Genomic DNA, 15,967 nt, shown 5'->3' with positions numbered 1-15,967 from the left:
GAGCTCAGACGAATATAAATAAAAGAATCTGATCAACTTTTACCATTTTTCTCAAAAAATAGATTTCCTTTAAAAACTCGTCATAAGAAGCATTTTTCATTATGAATACAAATCTGGTGTTAAAATTTCGTTCTAACTGTGACAGTTCTCTCACACGCATTAATTCTAGCCCTAAATTTATGTAAACTAAACTGTACTCTCATGTTTTGTAACATCGGATTCGGTCAGATTCAAAACAAACTTCACGACGCATGGCAAAACTGTGAAATACATTAATATATAAAATAGGTTTTTCCACACTACAGGAAAGTCTTATTCTTGCATTAGAGTTGCCATTGGTCTGTGCAACGATTTACGAACCAAATAAACCTCTACAGAATCCGAATAAGCGCCATGTTAATAATTTGTCAGCCATCCCCAGACCAGCTGCTTTGATTACCTTCGTGCAAGAATACTGGAAAATGACATCAGGACGCCTTAGGTTTCCCTTCGTCGGCTAACTATTGGCTAGCCGTAACGTAAATACTACATATGCATTACTGACGTTCTAAAATACTTGGGAGATTTCACGCAGTGTATATTCACTCTAAACACTGTTAAGATTCCGTTGGCGCCATTCCCCAGCCCTCCCCACCCAGCAAGCCCAACTTCAATTTTATGGGCAAATTTCCCGAAGGACCCTTGGGTCCTTTCTCCTTTCAGAAACGCGACATAAGTATAATTATAATAAATGTTACTTTCGGGTAAGAATTACTTACCACAAATGTCTCAGCCGAAGTCTGTCCGTCAAAGGATGTTTCACTGTAGACCGACATGTAGGTTCCAGTTAGAATCCTGAAGCTTTGCTTAACAAATTGAGAGTTCAACAAAATTTAAATATTTCCATTTTCTGTAAAATAAAATAGAAATAGTCCGCACACACGAATCTTCTTGTTATTGGCCAGACACATGGCGTCCAGTGTTATGTACAATGAAAACAATAAACATATGACACTTCAACTGAAAATAGTTTTTCAATTCATAACTTTTGAGATGCCAAATACTTCCTTTTTTTTTGTCACCGTCGTCTCTTGCAGGTATTCCATGTTGCAATAAAGTTGTTTGATTAGGTCATAACATACTTTTTATTTTGTCATTTTACGTGATCATTTGCTTATGAACCAATTCATATTTTTATATATTACTTGTTGGAAATAGTCATTACGAAACCGTTCTACTTCGTATCTATTTCAAATGTATTTTTGTACTCCATGTTATTCTTTGCCTTTTGTCTATGATTTTGCATGTATTATGATGACACATGAGAAATAAGTGTTTGTGAATATGAAATGTTAATATTCAAACTGTAAAAGCATTTTTTTTTCATACTATTCGCCATTTCCCGCATTAGCGAGGTAGCGTTAAGAACAGAGGACTGGGCCTTTGAGGGAATATCCTCACCTGGCTCCCTTCTCTGTTCCCTCTTTGGAGAAAAAAAAAAAAGGCATTTTACTTGAACTAATTCAATCCATCTTAAAGGGTAATAGTAATTATGCTTGCATAATAAAGTAAAAATTTATTGTGGTTTTCCTTTTTCTTCTAAGACAATGCATCAAACATGCACAGAAACCATTTTCTTCATACACATAGCAGATTGTTTAACAACAGGAAGCAGGTGACTAGACTGATCCCTATTCCTCCTGTCTCAGGACTCACGCCTAAAGAGGTGATAGAATTTTAACCGGCTTTAGTACACGTCACAATGAAAAGCAAACGCACTAAGTCCCATATGCAAAATCAGCTGGTACTGACATCAGAGAAATGTTAACGTACGAATGTCACGTGTTTAATATTAATGCGCAAAGGAAAATGTCTAGGAAAGTCAAGGTCTTTGGTGACGTCTTTACCAATCATGCTAACTTATAAGCCAATCAAGAGATGCATTCATTAAGCAATACTTGTTTTTGTACGGCACCGGAAGGTCGACAGGTGACCAGGCAAGCATGACATATAATCACTGGCAAGACAGCTTTTTCTCGGTTTTATTCTTGATTTAATAAATAAGTTTAACATAAATTCGCAACTGAAGTATTAAGTTTGATCCTCACAGGAATCTGTATGTGGGAAACACTCCTTTTTCAAATCAATTACTGAATAACATTTTCACCAGACTGTTTTTCCAAGGGCATTGTTACCGCTAATTCTCTGCGTAATTTTGTCATTCATACATCCACGTTCTAACTGACAAATTCTAACAAAAGAGATACACGATATAGGGCTGACGTATAATGCAGGATTTTATGTGTAGCACACAATAGTTGTAAATGTCAATAAGTTTTGAGTTCTCATGAAGTGGGCAGGGCTTTGAACTAAAAGAGAAATTGTGGGGGTAAAACCACTTGCATCAACACTTAGATTTTAAGGAATTCATCAAAGTCTCACCTGGAACAGGAGGGATACCTTCAGTGTCCCAAAGTATTTTGTGAATACACTTTTAAAAGACTATCCAACAGACAAAATACTTCCACCTGGCCTTACTTGAATTCTTTGGAATATTATTCAGTGTTTTAATCAATATACAAACAGACTGAAGCTGCAATATAATTTGCCTGCTTACCTGCTCTTTGACTGTTTTATATGATTTTGAGGAAAACTCTGATCTTCCCCTGACTTGTCCACAATATTCTTTTGTTTCTTTGTTCCTCCTCCTTCCTGCTATACTTATTCCATGCTCTCTTACTCATTGCAAAAGTTGGCTGGATGGAGTGCGACCTATATCTTCACCACTGCATACCTAGAAGCTCCTTTGCTTTTTGGCATCTTTCATTAAACCATTCTTCCCACTTTCCTAAAAGTTTCTTAACAGTCCCTCCATACTTGGGGATACAGGTACCTATGTGAAAGGGTTGTAAAAGAGTTAACACTGTACATAAATTCAGTGTTACTTAATCTATTGAAGAATAAAGTTTAAACACTAAGCAGATATATACACAAACTAAACAGTCTGTCTGCAGGTTAACTGAATCTCAAGGTTAATTTGGGCTAGTCGGTAGTTGCAAGTCAACTATGTGTACATACTCGTACATATATTCACCATCTCTAAAGGATACTATAACTCAGTCCTATGAGACATGCTGCACCACATAGACTTACAACACAATGTCATCTGTCTTGGGATCCTTATAAGCTTCCAGCCAATCATTGGAGAATTCTCTATCTTTGCACTGTCCTCTCTTATCTATATCTATGACAAGTGTTCTGGTTGGAACTCCCTGAAAGTGGTGGCCAAGGCAATAGAGTCACCATAAGTGAACTCCAGTGCCACATCTTAAGACTTTAGCGCCTCACCCTTAACAGGCCAGTGGCAGAGGGTAACTCTAGCACAGTGTTTGCTGAGGCTCCTAGCTAATGTTCCTAATGACTAATTATATCTAATGCTTCTACAAACTATTATCCAATGCTCCAGCCTAAATGTTCCTATATACTACTACTATCTACTGTCCCTACCATTTTGCCTTTAAAAGGCAGGGCTAGCACATAGTGCTCACAGCAGGAAAAACTAGAGTACAGGAAAAACTAGTTATGAAAAATGAGCTGTGTGAGTTAAGTGTTGTCAAGTGTTACGTATGACAAGGAGTGTACATTTGTGGACAGAATGCCAGTAGTCCACGTGTTAGTAAGGCAGAAAGAAAAGACAGCTAACTGGATCAGAGGAGTGCAACATGACATCCACTTAAGTGATGGCTCATTAAGCAGATGTCACTAATCCTTCTGATGCCCAGGTGGGCAGTACTGGTAATATACCTTCCTGGTCACTGACTGCCTACCATCTACTGCTGTCTTGGTGCTTTCTACAAGAGACCACACTTTCTAGTGTTACTGACTTCCTCAGACACAACCAAATGTGAAAACTAGTCTCTTGGACAATGGAGCATATGTTTTGCCAAACTAGCAGCTCACAATAGGTCACATATCTCCACATGACATCATCATGTCTTCACCTTACTTTACAACTGAAAAAATATCTAAATATACACATTTGGTACATTTCTCCCCTACAGTGTGACTTTACACTGACTCTTTACAATTATGGAGTAGCGACCAATTAGTCAAACAGAATTTACAGATCATTGGTAATTTAACAAATGACAGGTTGCTACCATATCATGCTACCATTTGACACTTTTCCGACACAAAACTTAACATTTGTAACTTATCAATGAAACAAAACTTTAGAGAAACTTTGTTACAATTATTGAAGGTAAACTTTTTCAGCAGCTAAGTTGTCTCATTCAACAAGTTAGTGCTTTAACTACACACACGTAACACCAGCAGTATGTACATGCTGTGCCACATTATCACAATAATTAGATGAGGGATTTTGAGAATCTGATTGCCTAGAATCTGGATGACTTACTGCATAGAGTAAATAGTATGATGTCCCTCTCTCAGCCCACCTTATTAACTTGAATCATGTAAGGTCCTTACCCAAGTTACATATCAGCCATTCAGCCCTTGAGTTGGTACATACTTGGATCCCTATGCAGCTTTGATCTCCCAAGGCTCTAGAAATTTCTTAATTGACTTTTTAATTGCCTTCTCAGTTCACTGGTTGCATGCTTTAAACACAGACATTATATGTTGCACTTAAGACTATGTTGTCCTTTTCTCATGCTATTTTATAGTGCATTACTGTAATTACTAAGATGCTCTTATTCTGGATTATCACATATGAGATGATAAAGTATATTTCAATGAACTCTTTCCATTCTATTACTAAAGGCAACAAATGATCAACCTGTTCATAAATCTACAATAATTCATGAACTGAAGAAACTAATACATTTTATGAAAGGGAAAGTAGTCTGAATGTGACAGTATTCATGGTGAGGCAGGTAAGTCACCAGCCTGTCTTGAAGTAAGGGTTGGGTGTAAGGTATTCTTGGGTGGGGGCAGTAGGGAGTCAGATGCAATTTGTAGATGATGCAGCTCTGGTAGTAGACTCCAGACAGAAACTTCAGAAGCTGTTGTCAAAGTTTAATTCTTTATAAAATGAGGATGTTGAGAATGGAAAAGTACTGGAGGGAGAGAAAAGGGGGAAAAATGCATGGAATGGTGTATGTGAGGGAGGCATGTAAGGACAGTGATAAAAAGATGTGCTGCAGCCACCCTCTTGAATGGGGTTCTTAAGAGAGAACAGGCATCAGACATATAGATAGATAGATAAAGAGTTAATGTCAACAAAAATAAGGTTTTGGGGTGCAGTAGCGGTCCACATCAGGATGACTTAGGTGAAGGTTTAAAATGGGGAGAACTTGGAAGTGGAGAGTTTATGATACCTGGAAGTATATAGGCAACAGATGGGATGCAGTTAGTCATACAGGTGCCATAGTTAGGAACTTTTGAAAAGCAGCAGTAAGTAAAAACATTAGGTAGAAGTAGTATGCATGAACATTAGACAGGATCAAAGGCAGAAATAGTCAGAAGGAAAATTAGGTAGAATCCTCCACAAACATTGCACCAGACTTGCCTTCTGCCAGTGGCCTATTCAGGGTGAGGCACTAAGTGCTAACAAATGGCACTTAAGCTCACTAGTTATGGAGACTTTATTGCCATGGCCACCTCCTTAAGGGAGTTCCAGGTGGGAACAGGCACCAGAGATATAGATAGATAAACATAATTATCTGAAAACCTAAATAACATTCATTTGATCAATTGCCTGATAATTAACTTCATAGGTGTATAACCCTGTCTGTTTTGATACCTTTAACAAAGATTTCTTTTTAAATCACAGGAGAGTCTTTATGTAATTATGTTAATACTGAGGGGAAGAACTGCATCAAAATGAAATCTTGTGAGTACCAATGAACAGATATATATATTTATATATATATATATATATACATACACATTCATGATATCATGATCATGTTTCACAGGTATATTATCATTTAGATAATAAAAAAGCTACATATGAAGCCTTACTTTATTTCAACTGAAAAGTATTCTAGGCTACTTTACACTTTTCCTGCAAGATGTATGTTGAAAGTTGAAGAATTTTCTCTGGTAGGAGGCCTTGAAAATTCAACTTTCTCTATGTACTTCTGGTATCCTGACAATCTGAGAAGTGCATGACATCTTATACTCATCGTACATACAGGTATGTGAAATTTTCCATGAGAATGCTTCACTGAAGAATACCAAATGACAGAATCATACTGCTTTAAATAGTTTTCATTTAATACTGATCAGCTGTTTGCCCTCAGACGGGATTCTGTAAATCTCACATGATCAAACTGAAAATAAATTCTTACTGAATAATCACTTTCATTTTCTTTAATAAAACTCAGTCCTAAATCAGTGCTGACAACAATTTGATAATAAAAGGTACTAAGTAAAAAGCCATATGAATATAAATTGATCATGGTTGAATCATAACTTAAATTCAGGTGTCACACAAGTAATCTTTTAAAATATTCCCCACCAGTAAAAGTCTGTTATCAGTACTTGTAATATCTTGAAATTTTGATATCATAAACTAAGCAAGAAGCCTTACACTATTTTTACACAAAAGAATTATAAAACAATTAACACTTTTGCCACAACAGCAAACATTCACTCATTGATGGCTGAAATCTGATTCTTTACATGTACATCCCTGGTATTCTTGCATTATCATACCATTTTTACCAATAAGTGAACATATACAATATAAGTTAGGTGAAGAACTAGGCATAAAACATTGTTAATTTAATGCTGGTGTCTTTTATTAGTGAAGTGATTATGTAAAAATGTGTAAATGCCAAAATCAAATTTGCATCACAAATACCATTACAATGAATCACTCCTTTTTCCTTCTTCATTATAACTAAGAGCCTGATTATTATTAGCATCTTATTGTAATTTGGATGTTATAGTAGGCATAAAGCCTTATTCATCTGTTGGGATTTTGGTCATTTCATACAAATGGGAATGGAAAACAGAGGGCCATCATATCCCTCTCATGGTCTGAGGCTCACTGCCAGCATGTTCACAATGGTGCACGTTTAAAAAGTACATTAGTACTTTTTTCTTTTTTCCTAGAACCCAGCCCAGTTCGTAGCAAAATCAATCTTTGTGTCGTCTCTCAAAATAAGGTTTGCTGTAATATTGTGAAACCAGAGGTTCCAGCCCTCTAAACCCTTGGAACACCCATAAAACTTTAATGGTTAGTTAGGGATTTCACCAATTCAGGACAGTCCTGGAACCAGAGAAGCCAAATTAATAAAACTCTTGTGTATATCATACTGATTCCCATTATTATACCTAGTAAGGAATGAAATATTTATACAAGGGAATCCAAAAATAAATTCTGAATATACAAGCAATCAAGTAACACCTCTAAAACATAAAAAAGCAAAAATCACCTGATATTTGCTTTAAGATGAGTATCAACCTCCTCTGAAGTAAAGAACAAGATTAAGGGAATGTATTCCCTGTACCACAGCTATACATCTTGTCTACATGAAACTGTCTTAGGGTAAAAAGAGTACAGGCAAGGACTGGGTGCTACTTTCATTACTTGCAATAACAAAGATGAGACACTTACAGTGCTCATTTTGTAAATCTTTTTTATACCATCTGTTCAAGAATAATAACATATCAAAAGCATGGCAAAATATGACAATATGAAATGCTATGAACGTTTCACAAATCTTTACTGAATTCATCCTAGTAAGCTGAAATGCTCTGCAATCAATTTACTGCCTGAACTATCAAAGTATTGTCATACATCAATGTTTTCATCAATAAAACAACATTTACAACTTTGTGTATTTCAGAGAAGTTTTACTGTATACAACAGAATCACAGTTTAACTGTATGATCATGATGCTAAATGAAGTTTACCTTAGTTGGATGCCCTAAAACAAACTATGATAGGTTACCTGCTAAAGAGTTTTTGGCTATTGACTAAGTAGTTCCTTTGATTGATCAATTATGTCTGAGTTATATAAACTCTTTTATGCTTTGGCAGGAATAAAACTTCTGAAGTACACTTCCATGTGTAACCAGCTACTTCACTCTTTTACTGGACCAAATTTACTTTCTTGTATAAAAAACAAAATTATACAATGGCCAAGTCATATTTGCTATTATAGCAATACAACAATATGCTTCCAATAAATACTCTCTATCTTGGGAGAAAAAAATCACATTACAGCAGTATTTACCCATCAAGGTATTCCTTAATAACTAAAACTGGGAATACTAGTGAAAAATATAACTGTACAAAGGGCAGCTGACCATTGTAATTGGTTTGCACAAGCCCCATAACTTTGAGAAATTATAAATTACATATAACTCAACCAAGTAATAGCTGAGTCCATAAAATATGCCTTAAGAACAAAGAACACATTGTATAATGTAATAACTACAAAATTTGGTGTTCAAATAAAAGTATGTCCAATGATAATTAAATTTTATGTTTAGTTCACAGCTGGACCATAAAACTGCCACCACAGTAATTTAACTGCCACTCTTGTACTTTGACACTAAGGAAATTTCCAGAAGTAATGTAGCCAGTTGTGCCACATAAGTAAGATCACAAGTACCTCAAGACTGTGGTTAAAACACAGAGCATTAGCACCTAGAGCCTTAGAGGGTAAATAAGTGTCTTTGATATGGAATAAACACATCACTTTACAGTGAACACAAGCTCTACTGTGGGCTCTTCACATATTATTAGTATGATAATTTTTATACTATTAATCCAATTCTTTTATTTGAACAGCGAGGTCACAGAAGGGTTGAGCATGTGAATGTGTGTAGATGTTGGTGATGAAAATGTGACATGTTACAAATATGACATATGGGTTCAGGGACCAGGCTGTGAAGAAATGGAACATAATTCAATTCAGTGATATATCACCACAGTAATCAGAATAACACAAATTTCCGCCACTGTAGCTCCAAACTACTTTAGAACTTTCTTGACGTACTGGACAACATTGCCTCAAAAGGTCCATCAATAAATTGATAGGTGATAGATAGATGGTATGTTATAAGGCAGGTACCAAAAGATATCTGGATACTAAAAGATATCAGGGCATCTTGACCACTCCTGTCGTTCCTTACAGTCCCAATATTCATGAGTGTACCTAAATATGAGGGCCCCTGTGGCGTCATCAGTCTCCTTTCTAAACCATGTTGGACTATAAGCTGGGTATTCTCGTCCTGTTGGATAATAAAAATAAATTAATATTTAATAAAAATTTTCTCTATAAAGGGATTCTCCGAGTAAAAAGATTACTCTGAGTAAAAAGATGATTACTCCCATTTACATTTAAATGATTATGTATATAGTCAAATGTACTCGGGTGTCTTTCCATGCACGTATGGATGAGTGTATATACACAAATTTTCAGTTATATATATAAACAAATATGTGCTGACTATGTTTGTGCTGCATGAAAGTATTCCACAGTCTATGCAGCAAAACAGATGCACTTATATAAGGAAAAATGTCCAGAAAGGAAGGAAGGCAGATAAGGCTTCAAAGGAGAATGTGAAAGTGGAAAGGTAGGGTAAGTGGGAAAAGATTGCAAGAATAAAAAGTATGCAAAATTAAGATCTTTTTTATGTTAGATGAGATGGCACAGGCAGCTGAGGCCCTAATCAAGACCACCCCATTAATGCTATTTCCCGCATTAGCGAGGTAGCATCAAGAACAGAGGACTGAGCCCCAGAGGGAAAATCCTCACTTGACCCTTCTCTGTTCCTTCTTTTGAAAAAGTAAAAACTGGAGGGAAGGATTTCCAGCCCCTGCTCCCATCCCTTTTAGTTGCCTTTATGATGCAGGGAATACGTGGAAAGTATTCTTTCTCCCCATCCCCTTGAGAAACAAATCAGCAAAATTGTTTGTAGTCAGTAACCAATGGATAACATGCACAATAACAATAATAATATGATCAAGTTGTAACTAATTACCACCATCCCCAGAGTTTTCTTTTTCTCTAAATCTCTTTGCTACCTCTCAAATTTTTTCTCAGTACCTTTACTTTTCCATTTTATTGCGTGCATGTAGTCACATATTACCACAAACATTATCAATGACTAAATCTGCATAAAGCCTCTCCTAAATACATGCATAAAATGTTTACTAACACAAAAAGCTACAGGTTACTCCAAACAATGATAATAACACCCAAAAATCCATAAATTAAACACTCAATTGACACTGATATGTTTACCCTCAGCAGCTGCTTTCTCTGCTTCTGCTTCTCGTCTGCGCCGAGTTGCACGTTGCTTCTCTTCTAACCTAAGTTTCTCTGAATTTGCTTCTTCCCATCTGCCATCCTCCATTAACCTCTGGTCAGGCCTGTTCCGAGAATCCGTAGGGCACACACTTTCCTCTGGCTCATTTAGCTGACATGCCAGTTCCGTAAAATTGTAGTATTTCTCTGCATCTGGACTGAAAGTTCATTTCTTTGTAAGAATTTCACAGAAAAACATGAAATGTCAGATAGCATTCTATATACATACATTTCAAAGTGTAAAGATTTCACTTTTCAGGTTGGAATGGACCCTTTTGAAGCAGTACACAGTTCCTATTGTTTCCCACTTCCTGACATCTGCTCTCTCTCCTAGGTCCTTACAGTTATAAACCTATGGCAAGGGACTACTATTCTCTGAACATTCTGACTGTCCAATCTTTAAAGTAATGACAGATGGTTCATGCTTCACATTTTATCTATTCTACTCTATCTATATCTCTGATGCCCATTCCCTTAAGGAACTCCCTCAAGAGGGTGCCCATGGCAAAAGTATCTCCATAAATGGAGAACTCCAGTGCTGCTTACATTTCTTCTGGAAATAAATCTTAAAATTAGTCTGTTTTCAATGACATTTTAAGGTATCACTTAGTTTGATTATGTATAAAACTAGCACTTACTTAACTGAATTCCTCTTCCAGAGTACTCTAGGTGGACCTGTCTCATACACTGGCTTGCCAGCTCGTATGGACTGGGAAGTTACACGGCATGCTTCAATCTTCTCATCCCACATACCCGTGATAAACCATTTAAAAGTACCCTCACAGTCCACTACATATCCAGTCACCTGTTTGGGAGAGATAATCCTTTTCAATCTTTTTTTTCAATATCTGTCTGCTGTTCCCTGCTTTAATGAGGTAGCAGGTAGCATCACGAACTGCCAAAAATCCACTCTCAAATGAAATATTAAATTACAATCCTTAATTGTACCCTAAATCTGAGGTCAATCTTGTGTGCAATAAGCTGCTTCAAAATATGCATGCATGCAAATATCCCCAGATGAGATTGGGTCTTTTGTTAAAAATCAGTGGAGGAGAGAGTACATTCTTAAATATACCGGGATGTAGCACAGCTGTAAATCAATCATTAGTCAGAGAACAGGATATGGGCAGAGGCAATTTTAGGTTATTTTGCACTAATGTTTTTTCAGGTTTACAGGAATGTCTTTATTTGTCTGAGCCATTAATATCATGTAAGCTGATGTAACCAGTCAGAGAAGTGCTACTGAGGGATAAGCTGAGAGCCAACAAATAGGATGGACTTCCTTGTAGTTTCCTCACCAAATCTATTCATTTTCAACATGTCTACAGTGAATTTCTACTCAGTGACTATCATACACTCTACTATTCAAGTCTCATAGCAATATGTGTGCATCTCTTATGACACATGTTCTTTTTTTTTCTGGTTACTAACATGGTATGGGTAAGCATATCCCAATCAAAGCCATCTCAGTTGAAAGAAAAAGTAAATGAAATTAATTATGGTGCTGCAGGTGTTTGCAGAACTGACTCTTAAAGGAAGGTTGTACAAAGAAAGAGAAAAGAAGGAAGAACATTCTAAAGCTAAGCCGTCTGAGGGAAAATCATTTATTGGTTGGTCTCCACACGCAAATTGTGGGAAGCAGCAGCCAAACACATGCCACAGGTCCAGACCTTAGCAGCGGGGATACATGCAGACAGCTCACAAGAAAACTGGGCAAAATAATTCCTATAGAAGATAGTAAAGAGAGATTGCAGCAATATTGGAGCATGTGGAGAGGGAAGGCTGAAAAGAGAGTGAGCTACGAGATTTAATGAGTTAGGTTTTCAATTCCACTCTAGTTAATAGTGAGGTAGATGAAGAGCCATGCCAGATGTGTGAGCAGTATTCCATACTGGGCAAATTAAAACCTTGCAGATATGAAATAAGTGGTCATCAGAAAAATACTTAGAGCACCTATACAAGACTCTCAGCTTTTGGGAAGCAGACTTTGTGATGTTAATTATGTTGGGTTTCCAAGATCAAATGAAGGATATGGCTATGACCAACATTTTCAGGCTATTACAGGGTTGAACTCTAGTGTTTTGAAATTAAACATACAGAAATACATATACATATATCTTTTTTCATACATATTCACCATTTCCCGCATTAGCGAGGTAGCATTAAAAACAGAGGACTGAGCCTTAGGAATATCCTCACTTGACCCCCCTTATCTGTTTCTTCTTTTGGAAAAAGTAAAATGAGAAGGGAGGATTTTTAGCCCCTCGCTCCCTCCCCTTTTAGTCGCCTTCTACAACACGCAGGGAATACGTGAGAAGTATTCGTTCTACCCTATCACAGGGTATAGCAAAAATGGGTATGTTTGAAGGAATAGTGGTTCCAACAATGTTATATGGTTGTGAAGCATGGGCAATATATCATATTTTATTATTATATTTATTACACTTTGTCACTGTCTCACGCATTAGCGAGGTAGCTCAAGGAAACAAACAAAAGAATGGCCCATCCCACTCAGATACACATGTATGAACATAAATGCCCACACACACACTCATATACATTTCAACATATACATACACAAACACATACATATACATACACAGACAAACACATATATACACATATACATATTTATACATGCTGCCTTCATCCATTCCCACCGCACCCCACCACACATGAAATGGCACCTCCCCTCCCCCCGCGTGCACACAAGGTAGTATTAGGAAAAGACAACAAAGGCCACATCTGTTCACACTCAGTCTCTAGCTGTCACGTGTAATGCACCAAAACTACAGCTCCCTTTCCACATCCAGGCCCCACAAAACTTTCCATGGTTTACCTTCACATGCCCTGGTTCAATCCACTGACAGCACGTCGACGCCAGTATACCACATCATTCCAATTCACTCTTATTCCTTGCACTCCTTTCATCCTCCTGTATGTTCAGGTCCCGATCGCTCAAAATCTTTTTCACTCCATCATATGTATATATATATATATATATATATATATATATATATATATATATATATATATGGTAATGCAGTACCTTTTTTGGAGTCTCCCTGGAGAAATAAGAATAAGGAATGAACTTAAGGCAACATTTGTCTCCAGTTTTGTGATTGACAATCTCCATCTCTCCATGGTTGTCCAGCCACAGCTTGCCAACTATCATGTTGTGAACAGTTGTGGACACCTTCCTCCAAGTGTAGTGATTACCTGCAAATAAAAATAAATGCAATCCATTATTACATTACTAACATCTGATCATTTTGAAAACACAAAAATACCAAACAAAAGGTGCTGGTCTTTCTCTCTCCAGTCATCACCAAGACCTTATCAGACAGTTTAGGAAGATACTTCTGCACAATCCTAACCACTGTCATCTGCTACCAAAGATCCCTCATCACCTTCTTACAGTTTGGCACTGCAAATGTACCAAACCCATTCAAGCAAGTGCAACTTGCTACAAGAACAGCCCATTGCAACCACTGTGAACTTCATACATAACCTGAAGCAACAGTGTACTGAAAGCCTGTTTGACAACCCCTCCCAACTTGTTTTAACCTCACTGACTTTACTGAGTATTTTTGTTTTAAATCTTGTGCCTGTCAAACTTTAACCCTTTTGCAGTGTAGTTCATATATATCCAAATAAACACTTATACCACTAGCTGAAAAAATTGGATTTATCCAAAAGCTACAGAAAGAAGCTTCCCTCTATTGTGACATTCAGAAATATCCACCAGTGTTTAAGACAACCGCCGAATTTGCTTGTGTGCTGCCTCCAGCTTTCTACACACTGAAACCTGGATCTTTATATGCCTTATGGATTTAACAATTTATTCTTTATGCCCTCTATTTGCTGCCATGCACATATACCATGTATCTCACCCTTCTTTCTAGAGTGCAGAGTTCAAGGTCTTTCAGCCTTTCATGGTAGGTACTTAATATGCTCCAGATCATCAATGTTGCTTCTAAAATGTTTCTGCAATTCTTATTTCTTCATTTGCAATGACACAGCTGTGTCTATTTTACTGTTCATGTACATGTGGAAAATTTTCATTATTAACTTTTTGTATCTTGTAATAAAGTTTTCATTAACACACCATTCATTATCTAGCTTGAAAGCACTATCTCATCTATGTGTTTAATTCAAATTTTTCATTGACAGTATATATAAATTTTTTACTTCTTTCCTCTCTATTTCTTTCCCTGTTGGACCACTGTAGGAAGTCACGAATATACTGTCACTGAACACAGCGTTTAGGAAACAAGTTTCTCCACATACTGAATAATGAAGGTACCATATCCTTTACACATCCCCATCGCTGGAGAGACCACACCTCTTATGTATCAAACTGTACGATAGAACTCACATCTATGTTACAGTGAATATAACACATATCAATACTGATAACTAACGAACCCTCATCTCCTAAACATTCAGTATAAAAAACCTTAAAGTCCTCCACATGATTAACAATTAAGAACCCTCAACTCTTGCACAGTAACCAATTCAGACACATCTATTCTGTATAATATTCCACATTCTCCACATACAGTACAAGTATTCACACACTCATTTTGAAATATTGCACACCCTTCATATATGGTATACTCGTGTTAAAGAACCCTAAATCTACATAAGGAAACCTAACGTCTCCTTCTTAATATTAGAACCCTAAGCTACATACTGAGCCATCCAGAATTCTCACTTTCCACATACTGAATAAAAAGAACATAACCTACCATAAGTAACACATTTTCTAAGTCCCATTTCCTAAACATCGTCACTTGTTAAAAATTCAACAAATACAGTCACATATATAAAATAATTCACAACATACACTCTTCCTACCATCACAGGCCACATTTCACTTCCACATGATTGACAAGTGTTTATGGTGTGTTAGCATGAAAGGATACTCACCACTGTTATCAAATTTAAGATGAGCGATGCCGAGGGGGATAATCTGAAGGTACTTGCCACGGAACTTGGATGACATGGAGAACTCCTGCCAGCTGCTCCAACCCGTATTACCTTCTACATATTGAGCCACAATGGGCGGATGGTGCGAAACCTGACAAAAACAAACACTGATCTTTAATGCACTTTTAATCAACTAAATCTAAAGCTTAACACATTACCTACATATTACTATAAAGAAGAGTTACAGGTTTAGCTTTAGGACTCTAGTAATTAATCACTGAACATATGATGTCAAAATACATGGTAATTACGAAACAAGAAATAAAATATAAGCAGTAGGAGACGCATAACGAGAAGGGAGGGGGTCATCGCTGTTTAGATAAACATTGTACACTGAACTTCAACATTTTGATGATAATGCATGTGTATGAGAGGTTTAAAACATTCCATGGATTACATGTGGCTCTACTTAGGACCGTGTGCAAATGTCATTCGTAATCTAAATAAAAAGTGTTAGCTGGACTTAGCATGACAATGTTGAGCTCAGCAAAAATACCAACTGCCCCAGCGAGGCCACCTTGTCCATAAGTACCTCGCAGTTTAACCAGTCAGAGAAACAAAGTTAGGAAGAGCTACTCGGTGCTGCTGGTGCGTCCTCACGATGCGTTCCCACAAACCGGAGATACTCTGCTTCACACATCCCACACTTAGCGTGTCATTACACAGCAGTTCCCACATACACTGCTTACCGCAATTTAAACTTA

General features: G+C 36.9%; 1 protein-coding gene across 14 annotated transcripts in view; it reads right to left on the bottom strand.

Annotated features, from left to right (window-relative positions):
• Window positions 1–5,951: 5,951 nt before the first annotated feature.
• Window positions 5,952–15,967, bottom strand: part of Osbp (oxysterol binding protein) — a 214,538-nt gene continuing 204,522 nt past the window's right edge. For 13 of the 14 annotated variants that reach the window (XM_071679097.1, XM_071679095.1, XM_071679099.1 and 10 more), the window contains 5 exons: window positions 15,204–15,354; window positions 13,321–13,490; window positions 10,910–11,076; window positions 10,209–10,429; window positions 5,952–9,192 (listed from right to left, as the gene is read on the bottom strand). In XM_071679097.1, the coding sequence (XP_071535198.1) occupies window positions 9,050–9,192; window positions 10,209–10,429; window positions 10,910–11,076; window positions 13,321–13,490; window positions 15,204–15,354 (852 nt within the window). In that variant the 3' untranslated portion in view covers window positions 5,952–9,049. Of the gene's footprint in view, window positions 9,193–10,208; window positions 10,430–10,909; window positions 11,079–13,320; window positions 13,491–15,203; window positions 15,355–15,967 lie in introns of those variants that run through there. The other variant, XM_071679100.1, reaches the window with a different exon arrangement.

The sequence above is a fragment of the Panulirus ornatus genome, chromosome 29, assembly GCF_036320965.1.
Source record: "Panulirus ornatus isolate Po-2019 chromosome 29, ASM3632096v1, whole genome shotgun sequence".
In the NCBI taxonomy this organism is placed as follows: domain Eukaryota; kingdom Metazoa; phylum Arthropoda; class Malacostraca; order Decapoda; family Palinuridae; genus Panulirus; species Panulirus ornatus.
The sequence above is the reverse complement of the archived record's forward strand: the minus strand, read 5'-3'. Positions and strand labels throughout refer to the sequence as shown.